General features: G+C 44.6%; 1 protein-coding gene across 2 annotated transcripts in view; it reads right to left on the reverse strand.

Moving 5' to 3' along the window:
• helz (helicase with zinc finger) overlaps positions 1-19,697 on the reverse strand; it is a 65,220-nt gene that overhangs the window by 33,870 nt on the left and 11,653 nt on the right. For both annotated transcript variants that reach the window (XM_063018460.1, XM_063018459.1), the window contains exons 8-16: positions 13,755-13,953; positions 13,553-13,660; positions 11,683-11,983; positions 11,123-11,390; positions 8,150-8,489; positions 5,164-5,294; positions 3,654-3,833; positions 3,446-3,547; positions 1,158-1,336 (exon numbers count right to left, since the gene is read on the reverse strand). In XM_063018460.1, the coding sequence (XP_062874530.1) occupies positions 1,158-1,336; positions 3,446-3,547; positions 3,654-3,833; positions 5,164-5,294; positions 8,150-8,489; positions 11,123-11,390; positions 11,683-11,983; positions 13,553-13,660; positions 13,755-13,953 (1,808 nt within the window). The remainder of the gene's footprint in view (positions 1-1,157; positions 1,337-3,445; positions 3,548-3,653; positions 3,834-5,163; positions 5,295-8,149; positions 8,490-11,122; positions 11,391-11,682; positions 11,984-13,552; positions 13,661-13,754; positions 13,954-19,697) is intronic.

Here is a 19,697-nt window from a genome sequence, read left to right on the forward strand (position 1 = left end):
AGCTCTTATAACCAGTAATAACAGAGAGAAATGTGGTGTTTCTATGTCGTACTTTTAGTACATTCAGCCACTTTACACTTTATTTTTTACGTGACACTGTTTTCGACTCTCCCGAGAACCCCGAGCTGCATGAACACCACACGTGAAGTAAATCCAGCTAAACACAGATACATGTGGAGCTTTAAGACTGGATTTGATGGTTATTTTACACAGATGTTTGTCTGTGCCGTGGAACTTTAGTGACGTTTCACCGCGCAAGCCGAGCGCTGAGCAAATCGGTTATTTGCGCCGAGAGTCGCGGTGAAGCCGAAGCGCAAAACGCTTCTCAAGTCAATGAACTGAAGAAAACAACAACTGCGACAAACACGTCACGTCTTCTTATCACCAAAAGCTGATCGATGCTTTTTGCATAAAAACGAACATCTGTAACAACAGCACAAATGCTCGCAGGTAATCTATACACTCCGCCATGATGTTACTACTCTTAACTTTGGTTAAGTAACGCCCACTGTTGATGACGCAGGCTTGGTTCTCAAAAACTGGTGGAAATGCGGGTCGGTTCTCTACAGAACACCAAGGTTCTAAGAAACCTGAACAGATCCGGTTCAAGAACCATGGTTCTTTTGGTGGAAAAGCCCTATAAAAGAAAAAACAGAACCGAGGAGGAAAAAAAGCGAATGAGCAAACGAACGAGAGGTGAAAAAAAAAGAAGACGACAAGCCGACCGTGGGCGCTAATGACGCCGAGCGTGTTAGACAGGCAAGCTGGGTCTCTTAGCAACAGATGATCCTCCAAGCAGACACATACGAGGCATGAATTAGCCTTTCCTAATAAACTGTTACAGACACCAGCACTTCTCGCAAGGCCGGGGGGAGGGGACTGTTTTCATATCGTTCGGTTTCACCCCAAGAGGACGCTTCGCTGTGGCTACCGGGGCGCACGTTTTGGCTCGGTGAGGACACGAACAGCCCAGGGAAAAAGAAGGAGAGAGAACAGTGGACTGCGGGCCTTTTTTTTTCATGTTAATGCACGAGTGCTAGATCGAAAATTCGCCGCCCATGCGCATGAATCATTCCCCGTCCTCGAAATTTAAATTTAAACTGGAAATATTTGGAGAACATCACAGAGATTCGTGTATGTATGTGTGAAACGCTCACCAGGGTCCAGGTCAAGTTGACAGAGATACTGGGAGGTGCTGAGGGTGACTACCACCACCCTGTGGCGCTCGATGTCCTGTTGGGTGGGCATCTGGAAGGTGAGGTAAGTACCAGAGATCAGGCAATACTGCTGCACCACCGGATGCACCGTTTTCACCCAGCGGTTCCTGAAGTAAACCCTACGTAAAGACAAACATACACATTGGTCAGGGTCAAGGTGGATCTGGTTGCAATGTTATTACTGGTTATGCAGTCTGGACAGGACGCTCATTATTTCTGGGGCTCAACATCCCCCCACCTTCCAAACATAGCCAATCATGTCTGTATGGACACAATAGACGAGCCAATAGTACCGCTAGAGATTCAAACCCTTCAACTCAGCAGTAGAGCTATTTATTGCTCTATTTACATGACGTTTGGTGGGTCACAGTTCCCGTGTTCCGCCTCATGGCAGCTCTGGGTTATTGCAGTTTATTCAAACTGTGTTGGCGTAGGTGTTATTCACAGCGTCTCATTTGTGTTGGATATGTGACATTAATATTCGCCTACGTCGCCCATCAGCAATAAGTACAAATATATTTTTTTCTTCACATTAGCATCAATAAAAAGTATACATTTATCAAAAAGACAGTGAAATGTTGAACTATTGAACATATTATTTTATAAGCTACGTTATGGGTCGCTTATAGGGGTTGACAGGGTGTCTAGGTCATTTTTTTTTTGTTGCTGTTTTGCTGTTTTCTTCCAATTTAGCGTAGTCAATTCGTCTTCCGCTGCTGGAGACTCCGATCATGTCCGAGGAGAGCATATTCGCCTGCCTCACGCTCCCTCCGACACGTGCGCAGCACACCTTCTTATTCGCCCACAGGTTCCATGAATGGGCGCGGAGAGCCATGCACTGATCCCCACGCTCCTTCACTTCCTGTACAGGCACCTCGGGCAATTAACCAAGGTCCTGACACAGCGTCGAAGACCCCACCCACATTAGTCTGGTCTTTTTGTTTATGTTTTTTGTTTATTAGGATTTTAACGTCATGTTTTACACTTTGGTTACATTCACGACAGGAACGGTAGTTACTAGTTACACAAGATTCATCAGTTTCGCCGCTCAGGTGGCTAGCACACCAGAGTTGGGTTTCTAGATGCATCGTATCGAAACTCAGCTCTGCCTTTCCGATTGGGTTGGGCGGCAGTATGAACAACGTTTGGCTGTTGTTCAGGGGCTTAGAGGTAGAGTCGGAGCATAGGTCCTCATAACTGGTACACCTGACGGCGCCTGCACAGGGCTGAGGAATAACGTTGAGGGGGGTGTGACCCTCCGTGCGCGGTGTCTCTCGGTGTATGAACTCGGCTCGTGCAGGTGAAAAATGCAGGCTGTACTGATTGCGTGCCGGAGGGGGGCGCAAGTCAGTTGAGTGGCGTCCTCAGTCAGCGGCAAAAGGGTCGAATCAATATAGAGGACACAATCAGGGTAATTGGACACGATTAGAATGGGGATCAAATTTGGGGGGAAAAAAAGTGGGAAAAAATAGATAATAATAATTAAAAAAAAAAGATTAATCAGTTTCCAAGGTTACATCGAACACAGTCCTGGACAATTCAGTGTCTCCGATTCACCTCACTTGCATATCTTTGGACTGTGGGAGGAAACCGGAGCTCCCTGAGGAAACCCACGCGGACACAGGGAGAACATGCAGACTCCACACAGAAAGGACCCAGACCGAACCCACCTGGGGATCGAACCCAGGACCTTCTTGCTGTCAGGCGACAGTGCTACCCGCTTAGCCACCGTGCCGCCCAGTCTGGTCTTTTACCCTCCCGGCCAATTTCGTCTGCTGCAGGCACTGCCAAATATGCACGCTAGAAGGCGCCCAGCCGACCGGTAGCAGAGCTGAGGTTCTAACTCAGGAGTTCAGACACTCAGCGCTGGTGCACTAGCAAAATATCCCACTCCGCCACCTGGGTGCCCTCTAGGTCGTTTTTAAAAAGACTTTCGAACAAATTAATGATGTAAGGTGAGTTGTTTTTGTATATTATTATACTGTTATTATCATTATTATTATCACTGTTTTATAGTTAGTCATGGTGATTAAAATTTTAAACAATCAAAATACAAAATCTTTAGATTTGTTTCTATGTATGATTTTATGTACGGGAGAACCACAATCCATATGGTCGCCGGGAGTCGAAATCGTACTGACAGCACTTAATAATATAAATATGACAGACGGCTAAATCAGACATGTGCTCTCATTTCAGAATGAGCTTTTTTTTAAGCTGGTTGCTACCTGAGTGGTCTTGCGTGCGGGTTTCCTGCATCCACGTATGGATGGAGGTAGTCCTTTATGTACAGGTCTGCTGCGCTGTTCGAATGGGTGCAAATGAGGACCCTGAGAGACAAAAACACACAAGATTGACTCATGTTATCAAACAATATCTGAAATAAATATGAGTAAGTCAGTCAGTCAGTCAAATGACAGGGTTTTATGTACTCACCGTGAGTCAGGCTGTTTAAGGATGTGTTTCACAGCCTGAGCCAGTGTGAAGGTCTTGCCCGTGCCGTAGGGGCCGATGATGAGCACGGGAGGAAGGTGAATTGACAGGGGGGTGGTAATGGCCAGAATGGCTTCCTTCTGCTTGGCGTTTAATCGAGGGTCTAGCTGCTCGTCCCACTGCCTACACAGTGTCAGGTAAAAGGATGGAGTCGATTTAAAACGTACCAAACCTTATCAACAATGACTGTACGGTGTATTGCATATAGGTTATACAAGTTACACTGTTCTGGAAGGTTCCATAATTAGCAATATAATGTTTAGTATAAAAGTAGTATAAACTGAGTATAAAGTTTAAAAGTAGCATCCACCAAATCAGAACCACCGCCTGTCAAATCAGCCCTGACCCTAAACACTGACTCACTGATGCAAGACATCTGAAGAAGCCCTGTGACATCTGGTTCAAGGATATTACCAGCACATCCTTCGACTTCTGTTCACTCCAAGGTGGATCGTTCTGCATTGCATCCTGGTGCCATCTCTTCCAAAGGTACAAGTGCCTGGTTGGTCACATGATCTTGGGGGGAAAACAGGATTCCTTAGACCGGTAGACCTGCTCTCATTGATTCTATGACCAGTCCCGATGGGCGCTGTGTTGAGACATTCACTTCATCACCAGTATAAAAACGATTTGCTGTTCTGTGCCCCGGTATCTCCTCTGTTGGTCCATACTAGACCTCAAAGCCTTCCCGTCTTCTCGTATCAATGAACCTTGGCCGCCCACCACTTGGTACTTACCACGGCTACCTGTAAGCACTGCTTGCTGTTTCGTTTAAGCCATAACGATGCGGCCCTTATCAAAGTCACTCGGGTGTTTATGCTGCAGGTTGGGCGCCCATTCGGACAGTGATTGGCTCGTCTATGTGGAAGGATTGCTAAAAGGGGTTTCCTCATAACTGCTGCAATTACGACCTCTGCGCCCGCACAGAGACGGGGTATAATGGAGATCGGTGTGTAACTCTCCGTGCGCGATACGGATCTCCATATGAACCCGCCTCGTGCAGGAGAAACGAAGCGGTCGGCTGCCAGAAACATGTCGGGGCGAGTAGCAGAAGAAGTTGAATGAATTCAGGTAATTGGATACAACTAGATTGGGAGAACAATAGTTGGGGATGCATAATAAATAAATAAACAAATAATACAAATAATTAGATTAGGAATTATTAACATTGGTTTCTAAAATAATAGAAACAATAGAGGGCGGCACTGTGGATAGCACTGTCGCTTCACAGCAAGAAGGTCCTGGGTTCCAGCCCCAGAGAGGGCGGTCCGGGTCCTTCCTGTGTGGAGTTTTGTATGTTCTCCCTGTGTCTGTGTGGGTTTCTTCCAGGAGCTCCGGTTTCCTCCCACAGTCCAAAAACATGCAGTCAGGTTAACTGAAGACACTGAATTGCCCTATAGGTGAACGGATGTGTGTATATGCGTGTGTGAGTGTGGAAAGTTGCAGGCCTTACCTGTTGGGGCTCCACGGGATGATGGGAGTTAGGCTAGTGTCGGGAAAGAGGATGCTGTTGTCCCGGAGACGGTCCAGAGCGTAGTGCATCTCACACAGAGGAAGTCTGTTCAGCTGAAACTGTAGCTCCACCTAGCAGATCAGACAGAAATGTTATCAGTGCTTTCATATAGCAAAAGTACGAATTGAGTAAAACTGACGTTTACTTGTTGCTGATGTTTAGTTTATGTTGGTCACAACACCAACATAATGTAGTTCACTTTTAATTAAAAGCAGGACTAGACAAAGATAATCAAGAACCCAAGATAAGTGGAATAAACATCAATAACATCAATCAGAGATGCACATGTCGCAACACTTAAAGCCAAATCAAGAGGACCTGAAGGTCCTAATAAGGTAAGTTAAAGAAAAGAGTAGGAAGATGGGACGTCAGATCAATATGAAGAAGGCAGTCGTCATGGCAACAGGGGAAAACAACTACATTTACCATTGATTTAGATGGTGTTGACTGGTGGACAGCTTTTTCCTACTTGGATCAATTATACATTGATCAGACATAACATATTAACTACCTTCCTAATATTACGTTGGTCGCCCTTTTGCTGCCAAAACAGCCCTGACCCGATGAGGCATGGACTCCACTAGGCACCAAGAAGTTCTCAGCAGATCCTTTAACTCCTGTAAGTTGTGAGGTGGAGCCTCCATGGATTGTACTTGTTTGTCCAGCACATCCCACAGATGCTCGATTGGATTGAGATCTGAGGAATTTGGAGGCACCTCAAACTCGTTGTTGTGCTCCAGCCTTCGCTCCCCACGTGCATCGATGACCCTATTCACTTCACCTGTCAGTGGTCATAATGTTATGCCTAATCGGTGTATCTTGTAATGGACACAATCAATCAATTGGAGAAGACAATTATGTTTGACATGATGGACGGATGCAATTAGAGGAATAATAAATGATTCATCAAGAAGCCTGAAGATGCAAACAGAATTTAGGATACCCTGGAGACATGGAGACACTTTCCATATGGCCACCAGGAGTCCGAAAGCAGGTTAAAACAGTGTGTAGAGAAATAGATGGACTACAGTCAGTAATTGTAGAACCACAAAGTGCTTCTATAAGGTGAGTGGAGCTGATACAATGGACAGTTAGTTATGGCTGATCAGTGTATATGCCTATTAACAAATGTTGCTCTTTCGCCCATGTGGGTCAATTTAGTAGGTTCACCAGTTCCGACTGGCTCAGACTTCTGTTTCAACCATTTCTACCAAGGTTCGACTGTGTGCTTATTAGGGATGTCCCAATCACGTTTTTTTGTTCCCGATCATTAATTTTGATCCCGATCCGATACCGAGTCTCAAACCGATACTTGTATTTTCTAGATATTGTCTAGATAAGAACTAGATAATACTGTTCACACAGTGCACACTTCAAGTACATTACAGTTATTTAAATTAATCCAATGTATATGTTTAACAGCTGAATAGCTCTGCAGTGCTGTAGGAAAAAAATTGCCTGCATCCAAGCTATTGCTTAATGTTCTTTTATTTTTACAAAATAAAAGTAAACAAACTTAGTGCAGCATTGTAGTAGTAAAACTAGAACACTCAAAATGAAGTGAAGGTTCTTTTTGAGGAAAATCAGCATCTCTGCCGTGTTAGCGGACAGCCGGCTCCTCTTCTCATCATATAATAATAAACGCTGAGTGTTTATTTTTTAGGTGCCGTATCAAATTGGTAGATCGTTTGGTTAAATGATATCTGGTTTGTTTCTTATGAGCCACCGTACTTGTAGGCGTGTTGTAACTAAGCCAATCAGAGTGCTTGATACTGAGATGTCGTTCAGTCTTGTAACTCGTGCTGTATGTTATGCTCCTTTCATACTCGGATTAAAAGTTATCGTTTTTGTAAACCGGTGTAATCTTTGACTCGCACACCATATAAATAGTAAAATTCTACAGTAATGAACGCAGCTCTGCTCCTACCGCCTCGTGAAACGCTCGCATTGCAGACATTACACTTCACTGTTGGACTCACCTGCTTAACCGCTGACGTAAAACGATACCGATACCGATCAGTTAAAAAATGCCTTGATCGGGCCCGAGATCGGATCGGGACATCCCTAGTGCTTATATACTCTCTGGCGCAAAAGTACCCACAAACAGCCCAGCAAGAAGCTCATATGCCAATCCCCGACCGCATTTAAACACGGAAATTAAACCTTTTAATTTGAAGCAAACAGCGATGAGGGATTTCACGGGGGTTCAAGTACAAAATTGGATGCGTTAGGCTGGAAGCTGCCGTAGCAAATGGGATCACTCGGCTGCCTTTTAGAAGGGGAAAGTGGCTAATTTAGAGCAAAGTCTATGACAAAAGGACTTTGGGGCTCTGCCATCACAATTCAATTACGGCTTCGAGTGGTGCCAGCTGCATTAAGAGCTTGTTGATTCTACACAAGGAGCTTACTGGAACTGAAATGTCAGGATAGATAACGGCAAAATGCTGAGAGGTTGAGCTAATAGGTCCTGTTGGTTTGCTAGCACACAAAATGAATAACATATGATTCAGGATTGGTTTGTATTTCTTAACTTAACTTCATAACATCCTGGTATACCAATAGTGACTAATTATCTAACATGATAAGTCAAAGGTGCATAGGCTGGTGCAAGCCTTCCTAAATTGCACTTTGGAATGATGAGGTAAGTAAATCTCTAATGTTTGGGTCTGCACGTGCTCCCCTTGCTCCTGCTGGTTTCCTACTGGTTTCCTGCCGCCTCCCAGTACGTGCTGCTCTGCGAACATTCTGTATTTCAAAGCAGGCCTGAGTAAATCTCATTCAAATAAAACGAAGCTATTATTAACCCTTCGTTCCAGTAAACATTGCACCACCACCACCACCACCACAGCCCTGAACTTCCTTCACCCATGTTTGATCACATCTGTAAAGGGCGACGTTCAGCTGGCATACTAATCAGCGTTCCCACCTGCAGCTCTCTGTCTTGCATCAGATTAAGCTCCTCACAGCATTCCTTGCAGATGCGCAGGAAGATGTAGTCCTTGGTCTTCTCCTCGATCAGGGCCTCGTAGACGCGCTCCTTGGAACTGGCCGGCTGTCCCTGACTAGCCGGGTCCCGACTCAGGGGTAGCAGAAGCACCGAGTTCACCTTGGTCATCACCAGCCTTCCCGCGAGAGTGTCCTCGGACAGGGTCTCGGTCAGCTTGAAGCGGGCAAACAGCTGGCCGTTTTGGGCGTACTTGGCACCGCCGGAGATGCCGGTCAGCATGAAGCTGGAGACCAGCTGCAGGTTGACTTTGATGTTGAACCTGGAATGAAAGAAGGAGTTAATACTGTTGTGCTGAGGTAGAGTAAAATGTTTAGCAATTTAACATTTTTCATTCATGTAGTGTATGAAATATGAGGCGTCGTAGCAATCATACAGCAATTAAGTTAGCGTAACAGCCTTTTTTGTGGTATAGTGTGCGGACAATGTTTAACGTATGTGTTTACGTATTAAGTTGGACATTCCATAATTAAAAAGTGATGTAAAAGTGTGCTTCTCTACACACGTGATCATCTCTATGTACTCTGCTGCTCCTCAAAAGAACAAGCCAGTAAAATATTCTGCTCCTGATACTTTGTCTATGTTCGGTTTACTTCTTGCTTTATAAACTCCGCAAACTCTAGAGACGCTCGGTTACACTAGCAATCGGTTAGACAAAATATCTAAGATGTAAAGTCTAAAGCAGCTAAAAACACGACTCGGGTAACTAAGTTTGGAAAACTCCCAGTCATCTCTGTTGACGCAGAAGGTAGGTGTCGAAACACGGACGAGAATTGCTGCAATTTTTAATATTAGCCTTTAGGAATGTAACGATGCACCACAAGACAGTTAAAAATCGATTCACATGTGTAACGATTCCAATCGGTTTACATGTATAATGAATCGATATTCACTTTAAATAGCAGAGGGCACTGGCGCTATTCACCTCTCGCCTTGGTCGACGTCACTACAGGGTTGCCAGATTCAGAATTTTCCAGCCAAATTTATTCATGTGAGGATACTTTCTTTATTTGTATTATTCATTTATTTATTTATTTTAAATTTCATTCGTTTTTATTTTTTTTTTACACAAAAAGGGAAATGTGCAGCATTGTTTTGCGTAGTTTGTACCTACCTCAGAAATAAAAGGGCATTCATTATTCAGATAAATAAAAGATAAGCACAAATACAGTACTTTATTTTTAAAGAGAAATAATAAAAGGAAACTGTCATAATTAGTCTTCAATTTGTTTAAAAAAAAATCGGGGGAAAATCGTATCGTGAATCGCATCGCATCGTGGGTAGAGTGTATCGTTACATCCCTATTAAGCTTAGCTAAAGTCAAGTCTTTTTACTCAGTTTTTTATCTTTTCATATAAGAGCCTTGAGGTCTTTCAAATTTTTGGCTACAAGTGTTCTGTCCTACACATATCTAAAGTTAATGATGCTTCCTCTGCCAATCTTTGATTCTCAGTCAGTCCTTTTTCTCTTTATATGTTCAGCGTACTGGCTAAACATAAACGTTTTTTAAGGTGCCACAAGAATCAAGTGTGACATCTAGTGGGTAAGGCTGGGAAAACTCAAGCATGCCAGTATCATCAGTAGCACAGATGTGTACAACCTGTAGGGAATGATGGTCTGTGCGGGGGCTTGTGATGAGATAATTAGAAGTGAAGTCAAACGTGTACATACATTTGTAAGGACTATGTACGTCAGGGAATTCGTGGAATTTTAATGAATGTAATGCGAATATACTCCGATCAGCCATAACATTAAAACCACCTCCTTGTTTCTACACTCACTGTCCATTTTATCAGCTCCACTTACCATATAGAAGCACTTTGTAGTTCTACAATTACTGACTGTAGTCCATCTGTTTCTCTACATACTTTCTTAGCCTGCGTTCACCCTGTTCTTCAATGGTCAGGACCCCCACAGGACCACCACAGATCAGGTATTATTTAGGTGGTGGATCAGTGACACTGACATGGTGGTGGTGTGTTACTGTGTGTTGTGCTGGTATGAATCCACTCACTGTCCACTCTATTAGACACTCCTACCTAATTGGTCCACCTTGTAGATGTAAACTCAGAGACGATCGCTCATCTATTGCTGCTGTTTGAGTTGCTCATCTTCTAGACCTTCATCAGTGGTCACAGGACGCTGCCCACGGGGCGCTGTTGACTGGATATTTTTGGTTGGTGGACTATTCTCAGTCCAGCAGTGACAGTGAGGTGTCCATCAAATTCCATCAGCATTGTGTCTTATCCACTCATACTAGGACAACACACACTAACACACCACCACCATGTCAGTATCACTGCAGTGCTAATAATGATCCACCACCCAAGTAATACCTACTCTGTGGTGGTCCTGACCATTGAAGAACAGCATGAACGGGGGCTAACAAAGCATACAGAGAAACAGATGGGTTACAGTCAGTAATTGTAGAACTACAGAGTGCTCCTATATGGTAAGTGGAGCTGATAAAATGGACAGTGAGTGTAGAAACAAGGAGGTGGTACGTGTACAGTATAATGACATTTTTTTTTCTCAGGGTCAGCCATTGTATGCCCCCCCCCCTGTGACAGTATATGGAGTTAAAGGTAAAACATTGTCAGCATTCTCCACCAAATGTAAAATTTCCGGAATGTACTGTAATGTACCATAGTAAAAAGAAGGAAAAAAGACATTTTATTACCTCTCATACACAAACATGTAAGACTCTCTTGATACTTACAATACAACCCTAGATTGCTCGATGGCACAACAGTGGCAACCTTGCAATATTTTGGACTGTTAGGGCATGTGCTGCTACAGTTCATCTTGTAATCAGTAGGGTCAAAATTCACCCCCACGCGCCTTTAACCCCAAAGTCAACCACATGACCAGGTGAACGAGATAAAAGATGCTTACTTGCTGACTTCCTTGTACTGAGCGATCTCCTCAATGTACAGCAGGTCGTGCAGGCGAGACTGGTAGTTGTCCAGCGTAAGCATTTTGTCCAGCACCGACTGGGTGAAGAGCTGATCGGCGGACAGCGGGATCTGATAGCGGGTGAGCAGACTGCGCTCCAGTTCCATGTTCTCGTTGGGGACGAAGTCGACGATGGTCTTGCAGTACGAGTCCCAGCGCTTTGCGGTCATCAGGAGCTGCTGGCGGGCCTGCATCAAGTGTTCCAGGTCTGCGGGGGGGGGGGGGGGGGGGTGAGACAGTCAGGAGCATTAACACATCAATCACATGTCTTTACTTAGACGAACTTTGTAGGTTTAAAATTACTGACTGTAGGTCATCTAATGCTTTGTACACATCATCACCACCCCAACCCCATTTACCAATCAAAAGGCCAGATAAAATCTGGGTGGGGCAGCATTTTCAGCACTGCAAGGATGAATATATCAGGTGCAGCAGTGTTGTTGGGATTTCCCAATATTATTACTAAAGACCAAACCACAGGAGCCTTTGCCCAGCCCTACCTTCGATGGACGCTGCGTCCACCATCACCCTCTGCATCAAAACGGGCTCAGAGCCGAAATCGAACACCACCGTCTGGCGGAAGGTCCCGAAGATCTCGGTTCTGAAGGCCACCTCCACAGTGTATAGGCAGTGATCCATGCCGTTCTGCAGCAGTCCCACTCCGCTCCACTCCTGGCAGCCGCCCTCGCAGACCTGCTGGGGCACCAGGGTGGAGGCGTCGCCGGCGCACACGCCCATGACGGAGAAATGCGGCCGGTTGGCATCGTAGAGCAGGGCGATGCGGTGCAACGTGCGGGCAGGCTGGAAGAGTGAACAGACAAAAAAAAAGGTTAGACATGTATGCTTCAGGACAAGCGAGTGCAACACACACACACACACACACACAGATCAAATGTGTGTTTAATGCTGTTGTTTTTACGCAATAAATACGGACCAATCAGAATGAGTTATTCAGACATCAGTCTGGAAAGGGTTACATCAGTCTGGAAAGGGTTACATCGTTATCTCTCTTCCACATCTGCATCAGGGGAGGGGCCTATGACACTTACATTTTAGCAGACGCTTTTATCCAAAGCGACTTGCAGTCTAAGCAATTGAGGGTTAAGGGCCTTGCTCAAGGGCCCAACAGTGGCAACCTGGCAGTGGTGGGGTTTGAACCAGGAACCTTCTGCTCACTAGTCTAGTCCCTAAACCCTGGGCGAATTGCAGAAATACCCCCAGACAGGGCGCCAATCCATAGCAGTGCTTCTGACAGCCTCCCCCCTCTTCCCAGACACCCGAGCACACTGAGAAATTAATTCTTATTAATATTACTTATGTATTTTTAATTTGGCACCATTGGGTGACACAGTGGTAAATATTACTAACCAGGGTTTGAATCCCCAGCTGTGATATCGGCTGGTCGGGCGTCTACATAGAGACACGACTGGCTGTCTGAAGGAAAGGGAATGGCCGAGGCACCGCAATGGATTGGCGTCTGTGTATTACTAAGATGTATTACTGTATTGCGGCCAGGGATTCCAGAGTATATAGACCCACCCGTCCAGCAACCCTGACCAAGATAAAACGACTTACAAGTGTGACTATACACAATTCAATCAATTGAGGGTTAAGGGCCTTGCTCAAGGACCCAGCAGTGGCACTCTGGCAGATGTGGGGCTTGATCCTGCAACCTTCTGATCACTAGTCTAGAACCTTAACCAATGAGCTACCACTGTCACTCAAAGAGAGCACACCGGAGCTGGGATCTTGAATACATCGTATCGTATCGAATCTAAGCTCTGCCATCCGGCTAGGCTGAGCGGCCACATGAACAACCATTGGCCTGTTGTTCATATAGGGGTGGGGTAGTAGTAAGCCGGATAGGGTCTCCTCGTAACTGGTGCAACTACGACCTCTGCTGGCTGATTGATGGTGCCTGCACAGGGGCGGGGAAGGAGTGCGTTGATCAGGGTGTGTCTCTCCGTACACAGGGCTGATCTGCATTAGCATTAGCACTCGCCTAGTGCAGGTGAAAATATGCATACAGCACGGAGGGGGCGTGGGTTAGCTACGTTCTTCTCAATCGGAGCAGGGATCGGCATTAGCGGAGAAAGATGTTCCCATCGAGTACACGCTCCACCAAATCGGTAAACATCAAGCCCTAATTAACAATCTTTGAGTTGGCAGTGGTGGCATTCGAAACCACCACCACAAAAAAAACTGTAGCCTAAATCCAGCACCTTAGATCGCTCTGACATGTCAACCTGGGAACTATGGATTATAACGGTAGTCCAACAAAGCATAATGCTACAGATCAGCTTTAATGGTTGGTTTTAAGTAGTCCAGAACTATCAATCGCTCCCTAGAAGGAAGCAAATACCATCCTACCTTGCAGTACAGTGAGAATGTCCAAGAATGAGAGGACTTCTTGGTGTTGACAGTAACTGAAAGATCTGAGCTGTGTTCCACTGTGATTCCATCCACATACTCGTTAAGCTATAAAGATATCAAAGACAGAGAACACATTGTTCAGACAGTAGTTGACTAGAGAATTGGGCCAATACGACATATAGTGCATTTTGCACCGTACCACTCTGTCGGGGGAAAGGGAGTTGATCCACTTCTCAATGAGAGCCTCGGTGTAGTTCTCGGTGTAATGCTTTCCTTCCTGCTGCTGTTTGAGGCGGATGAGTCTGGAGGCGTAGCGTTGCTGCCACTCGGTCAGTTCCTCGTGAGAGTGGGCTGAAGTACACTGGGCACCGTATCGACACAGACCCTGCTCTAGAAACCTGCACAAAACACGGTAACATGAACTATTACCTTCAGAAACATGGACGGACTGATGCAAGTACACAGACCTGAGGAATACATCGTATTTGGGTCAAGACCTCCAAGATGAACCTGCCCTGTCCAGCTGATTTGGACTATAAATGAACACAACATGATGACCTATGTGTTTGTTTGTTTGTTTATTTGGACTTTAACGTCATGTTTTACACCCTTCGGTTACATCCTTGATAGATACAGTAGTTACTCGATACACAAGATTCCTCAGTTCACACAGTCATGGACAATTTTGTATCTCCAATTCACCTCACTTGCATGTCTTTGGACTGTGGGAGGAAACCGGAGCACCCGGAGTGAACCCACACAGACACGTAGAGAACATGCACACAACAACTCCACACAGAAATGACCCGAACCGCACAACCTGGGGATCGAACCCAGGACCTTCTTGCTGTGAGCCACCGTGCCGCCCTAACTATTACCTTCAGAAACATGGACAGAACGATGCAAGCACACAAACCTGAGCACAGAATTATAAACGAATTAAGAGGCAAAAACCAGTGCGCCCAGGTGGCACAGCGGGATATTCCGCTAGCACACCAGCGCCGAGGTTCTGAACTCCTCGGTTTGAAACTTGGCATTACCACCGGTCGGCTGGGCGCCATCTAGCGGGCATAATTACCAGTGCCTGGAGCAGACACATCTCTGCTATGGCGGGATGACCGGACTATGTGGGTGGGGTCTTCAAACGCTGTGTGAGGACCCTGATTAGCAGATAGAGAGGCGCCTGTGCAGAATGCATGGGTGAAAAAGGGTTCCGCTAAGGGCTGCGCGCGGGTGGGAGGAGGCGTGAGCAGCAAAATACCCACCTCGACGGCAATCAGGGATCCCCCAGCAGCGGAAGACAAATTGACTACGCTAAATTTGGAGACAATGCATGAAGCAAAAATCGGTTCTGGTTGAACCTCCCCTGTTCAGCTGATGTGGACTATAAATGAAAATGACATGATGGTGAGATCTACATAACTAGGTGAGGGTGAGTGATCTTACTAGTTAACATTTTGATTGAGCAAAAGCATAATTAAGTACAGTACACCAAGAGGATAATTCAGATGTAAATGCTTGACCCCTACGGTTTCCCCAATTTACACGAGTAGCTTGTGAGAGAAATTGCAGTGTATACTGTGTTCACCAAAAAAAAAAAAAAAAAAACATAACTGTCCTCGTGTGGCCTAGAGCAGCGATCCCCAACCTTTTCTGCACCACGGACCGATTTCATATAAGATATAATTTCACGGACTGACAGGGGTGGGGGAATTTAAAATAGAATAACTGTACTGCTTACAAATCAGCTTTTTCGCTGCAACGAGACGCTGCTCCCACCTAGGGGTGATTGGAGACAGCAACACCCGTAAAAAATTAGTGTTTTCATTGCTGATGTAGCGATCTCTAATTATTTATTCTTTCTGTGTGGCCCGGTAATAAATGACCAGTCCACGGCCTGGTGGTTCCGGGACCAGTGATCTACATAACAAGGTGAGGGTGAGTGATCTTACTAGTTAACATTTTGATTTGACAAGAGCATGCATATGTACAGTACACCAAGAGGATAATTCAGGTGTAAATGCTTGACCCCTACAGATTCGCCAACTTACATGGGTAGCTTGTGAGAGAAATCTTTGTGTATACTGTGTTCACCTAAAAAAAACATAACCATCCACCTTGTGTGGCCTAGAGTTTTAATAGATTAAATTTAACTGAACATTTGTCCCCACTTTAATCTTTGAAGATCAGCTCTTTTGAATAAATGAATAATGGGCTGAACTCACCGGTTAGAAACTTGGTGTTAAAATAATAAAACAGCTTTAATCGTCGTGTATTAGATTTGCAGTTAACAAAGTGGGAAGCGCCATCTAGCGGGGAAGCGGCGCTATTGCAAGGCAAATAAACGAAGCCTGTTTGAGCCTTGCTACTGTATCATAAGACAGATTTGTAAGAGGACTCTAAGATTTGTTTATTTGTTTATTAGGATTTTAACGTCATGTTTTACACTTTTGGTTACATTCATGACAGGAAACGGTAGTTTACCTTCACACAGGGTTCATCAGTTCACAAGGTTATATCGAACACAGTCATGGACAATTTGGTGTCTCCAATTTACCTCACTTGCATGATTTTGGACTGTGGGAGGAAACCGGAGCACCTGGAGTAAACCCACGCAGACACGGGGAGAACATGCAAACTCCACACAGAAAGGACCCGGACCGCCCCACCTGGGGATCGAACCCAGGACCTTCTTGCTGTGAGGCGACAGTGCTACCCACTAAGCCACCGTGACGCCCGGGACTCCAAGATAAACTAACAAATGTGCAAGTTTTATTTTATATCACAGAGCTGCTAAAGTTTTAAGTCATTTTTATCCTATTAGACAATTTTGAGGAAATATCCTAATAGTAGAAAATAGAAAAAAAGATACTTAACGCATGTAAACAGTAATAATTCCACTGTAAACATGATTACTCACTTTATTTTGTATAATTCAATAAGAAGATTAGAAGTAGTTTTTATACAACCCCAAATCAGAAAAAGTTGAAATGCAAATAATAAAAAACACAGACTTTCTTACATTTACTTTGACTTTCATTTCATTGCAGACAGGATGAACCTGAGATATTTCATGGTTTATCTGCTCAACTTCATTTCATTTATTAATAAACATCCATTCCTGCATTTCAGGCCTGCAACACATTCCAAAAGAAGTTGGGACAGTAAAGCATTTACCACTTTGTAATGTTGCCATCCCTTTTCACCACACTTAAGACGTTTTGGCACCGAGGAGACCAAGTGATTTAGTGTTTCAGCTTTTATTTTGTCTCAGTCTTCCTGCAAACACGTCTTAAGATGTGCAACAGTACGGGGGGTCATCGTCGTCACATTTTTCCTTTCAAAATTCTCCACACATCTATATTGTGGACAGGTCAGGACTGCAGGCAGGCCGGGCCAGTACCCGTACCCTCTTCTTCCGTAGCCATGCCTTTGTAATGTGTGCAGCATGTGGTTTTACATCGTCTTGTTAAAAAATGCATGGACGTCTTGAAGGCAGCACATGTTGCTCTAAGATCTCAATGTACTTTTCCGCATTAATGCTGCCATCACAGAAGTGTAAATTACCAGAAGTGTAAATTTTTTGCACAGTAAAGTTTTAAGTGGCATTTGTGCATGTAACTCTGTATTGTAGTGCTTGATAAAGGTTTGCCAAAGTAATCCCTCACCCATGTGGTTATATCAGCTATTGTTGAGTGGCGGTTCTTGATGCAGTGCCGTCTAAGGAATGAAAGATCACGGGCATTTAGTTTAAGTTTGCGCCCTTGGCCTTTAGGCACTGAAATTCCTCCCGATACCTTTAATCATTTAATGATATTATGCACTGTAGAGGGAGAAATATGCAAATCCCTTCCAATCTTTCTTTGAGGTACATTGTTTTTAAACATTTCAGCCGCTCAGGTGGCGCAGCGGTAAAAACACACGCTGCAACCAGAGCTGGATTTCGAGTACGTCGTATCGAATCCAGCTCTGCCTTGCTGGCTCGAGGCTGAGTGGCTGTATGAGCAACGATTGGCCGGTTGTTCAGTTGGGAGGGGCGGGACAAAGAGCTGTGGGATGTGGGTCTCTCTCTGTCGGAATGCGATTACGACCTCTGCTGGCTGATTAGAGGCGCCTGCACAGAGATGAGGAAAGAGTGCCCTTAGGGTGTGTCTCTCCGCATGCAACGCTAGGTGGCGCAATACTCATCAACATTTCAATCATTTTCTCACACATTTGTTGACAAACTGGAGATCCTCTGATCATCTCTGCTCATCAAGGACTCAGCCTTTCCTGGATGCTGCTTTTGTCCCAAACCATGATTACAATCACCTGTTTGGAATCACATCATTATTTAGTTTTTTCACCTCATTACTAGCCCTAAATTGCCCTAAAATTTTTGGAATGTGTTGCAGGCCTGAAATGCAGGAATGAAAGTATATTAACAAATGAAATAAAGTTGAGCAGACAAAACATGAAATATCTCAGGTTCATCCTGTCTGCAATCAAATAAAAGTCAAAGTAAAAGTAAGGAACACTGCACTTTTATTTTATTAGCATTTTCCATACTGTGCCAACTTTTTCTGATTTGGGGTTGTAAATTCCAATGGAGTTCGGAAGCAGGGGACGTGTACTTGTGTGTCGGAGTAGGGGGGCTCGAAAATATTCGTATCTACAAAAGGGCAGCACTGCAGCAAAGTTTAGGAACCACTGCATTAGATCAGTGCACCATTGAGCGCCCTTCAAATCGCCTTCTTGAACAACTCACACTTGGTTCCCTTATTCTTTCCTTTTTTTTTTAAGCATTTCAGCCTACTGAGGATACCAGCCAGGGTAAGTTTAAGGTCTTTACCACAATATGTTCCAATCCATACATAAAAAAAAAAGAATTGGTTTCAAAAACAGTAGACACTAAACAAATCTGTCCAACAAACTGTCTTGACATGTCTTTTCAGCTCTGCAATCGAGGACGAGCTTCCAGACTATGAGGAAGACGAAGGGTGGGAGGATGAACAGGACTGGGATGAAGTAAGCTTCAGAAACCTCAAACTATCTTCCAGATCTGTGCTTCACTTTAAAAATATTCGTTTTTGTCTTTTTCCAAGGACGACATGAGCTGTGAAGAAGCCGAAGACGAGGAGGAGGAGGCAGAACCACAAGACTTTTCCCTCCTTTCAAATCCCGGACATCTCAGACTTATCTGTCCGATATGTGGATTTATCCACGTGGCTGAGTGACATTCGGAGGTCCACACCACTCAAGCGCAAAACCATTGATGTGGAGGATATAGAAGCCTGTTTTGAGGACATTGTCCATTTTATCAGCTCCACTTACCATATAGGAGCTGAGAATGATCCACCACCTAAATAATACCTGCTCTGTGGTGGTCCTGACCATTGAAGAACAGGGTGAAAGCAGGTTAAAAAAGTATGTAGAGAAACAGTCAGTAATTGTAGAACTACAAAGTGCTTCTATATGGTAAGCGGAGCTGATAAAATGGACACTGAGTGAAGAAACAAGGAGGTGGTTTTAATGTTATGGCTGATCGGTGTGTGTTTAGTATGTAACTCTGGTAGTGAACTATTCAGGTAGGTATGCAGCAACGCAGAGTTTCAATTCGAGGAGTTTGGAATCTTGGCGCTGGTGTGCTAGCGGAATATCCCGCTGCGCCACCTAGGCCCCCTTTGTTTTGTTTTTTATTATTATTTTAAATCCTTCCACCCCGTCAAACCATGAAATCTTATATGAAACCGGTCCGTGGTGCAAAAAGGGTTGGGGACTGTTGGTGTAGGCCACATGAGTTCCTTTATATCAAACTCATCACATCTTGCACTGTAGACCTTACACTGGGTGTGTCCGATTGGTTTGAATGGCCTGAGGCTATCTGAATAGAAAAGAACTTTGTCACTTGTAATTGCAACAGGTACAGTTGCAGTGAAATTAGCCATCAACCCGTCCAGAACATTCACAATATGACAATGGGTGCGGGGGAGACAGAACGGGAAGACAGGATCAGAAACAAGAAATGGTAACACATTGGGAGAGTAGGAGATAAAAAAAAAACAGCAACCAGATTGAGCTCCCTGAGGAGCACACTGTGGTAACACGAAAAAAAGCCCCGTACAGCACACAAGCACATGTAAACATAAGAACATAACATAGT

The sequence above is a fragment of the Trichomycterus rosablanca genome, chromosome 22, assembly GCF_030014385.1.
Source record: "Trichomycterus rosablanca isolate fTriRos1 chromosome 22, fTriRos1.hap1, whole genome shotgun sequence".
NCBI lineage: Eukaryota > Metazoa > Chordata > Actinopteri > Siluriformes > Trichomycteridae > Trichomycterus > Trichomycterus rosablanca.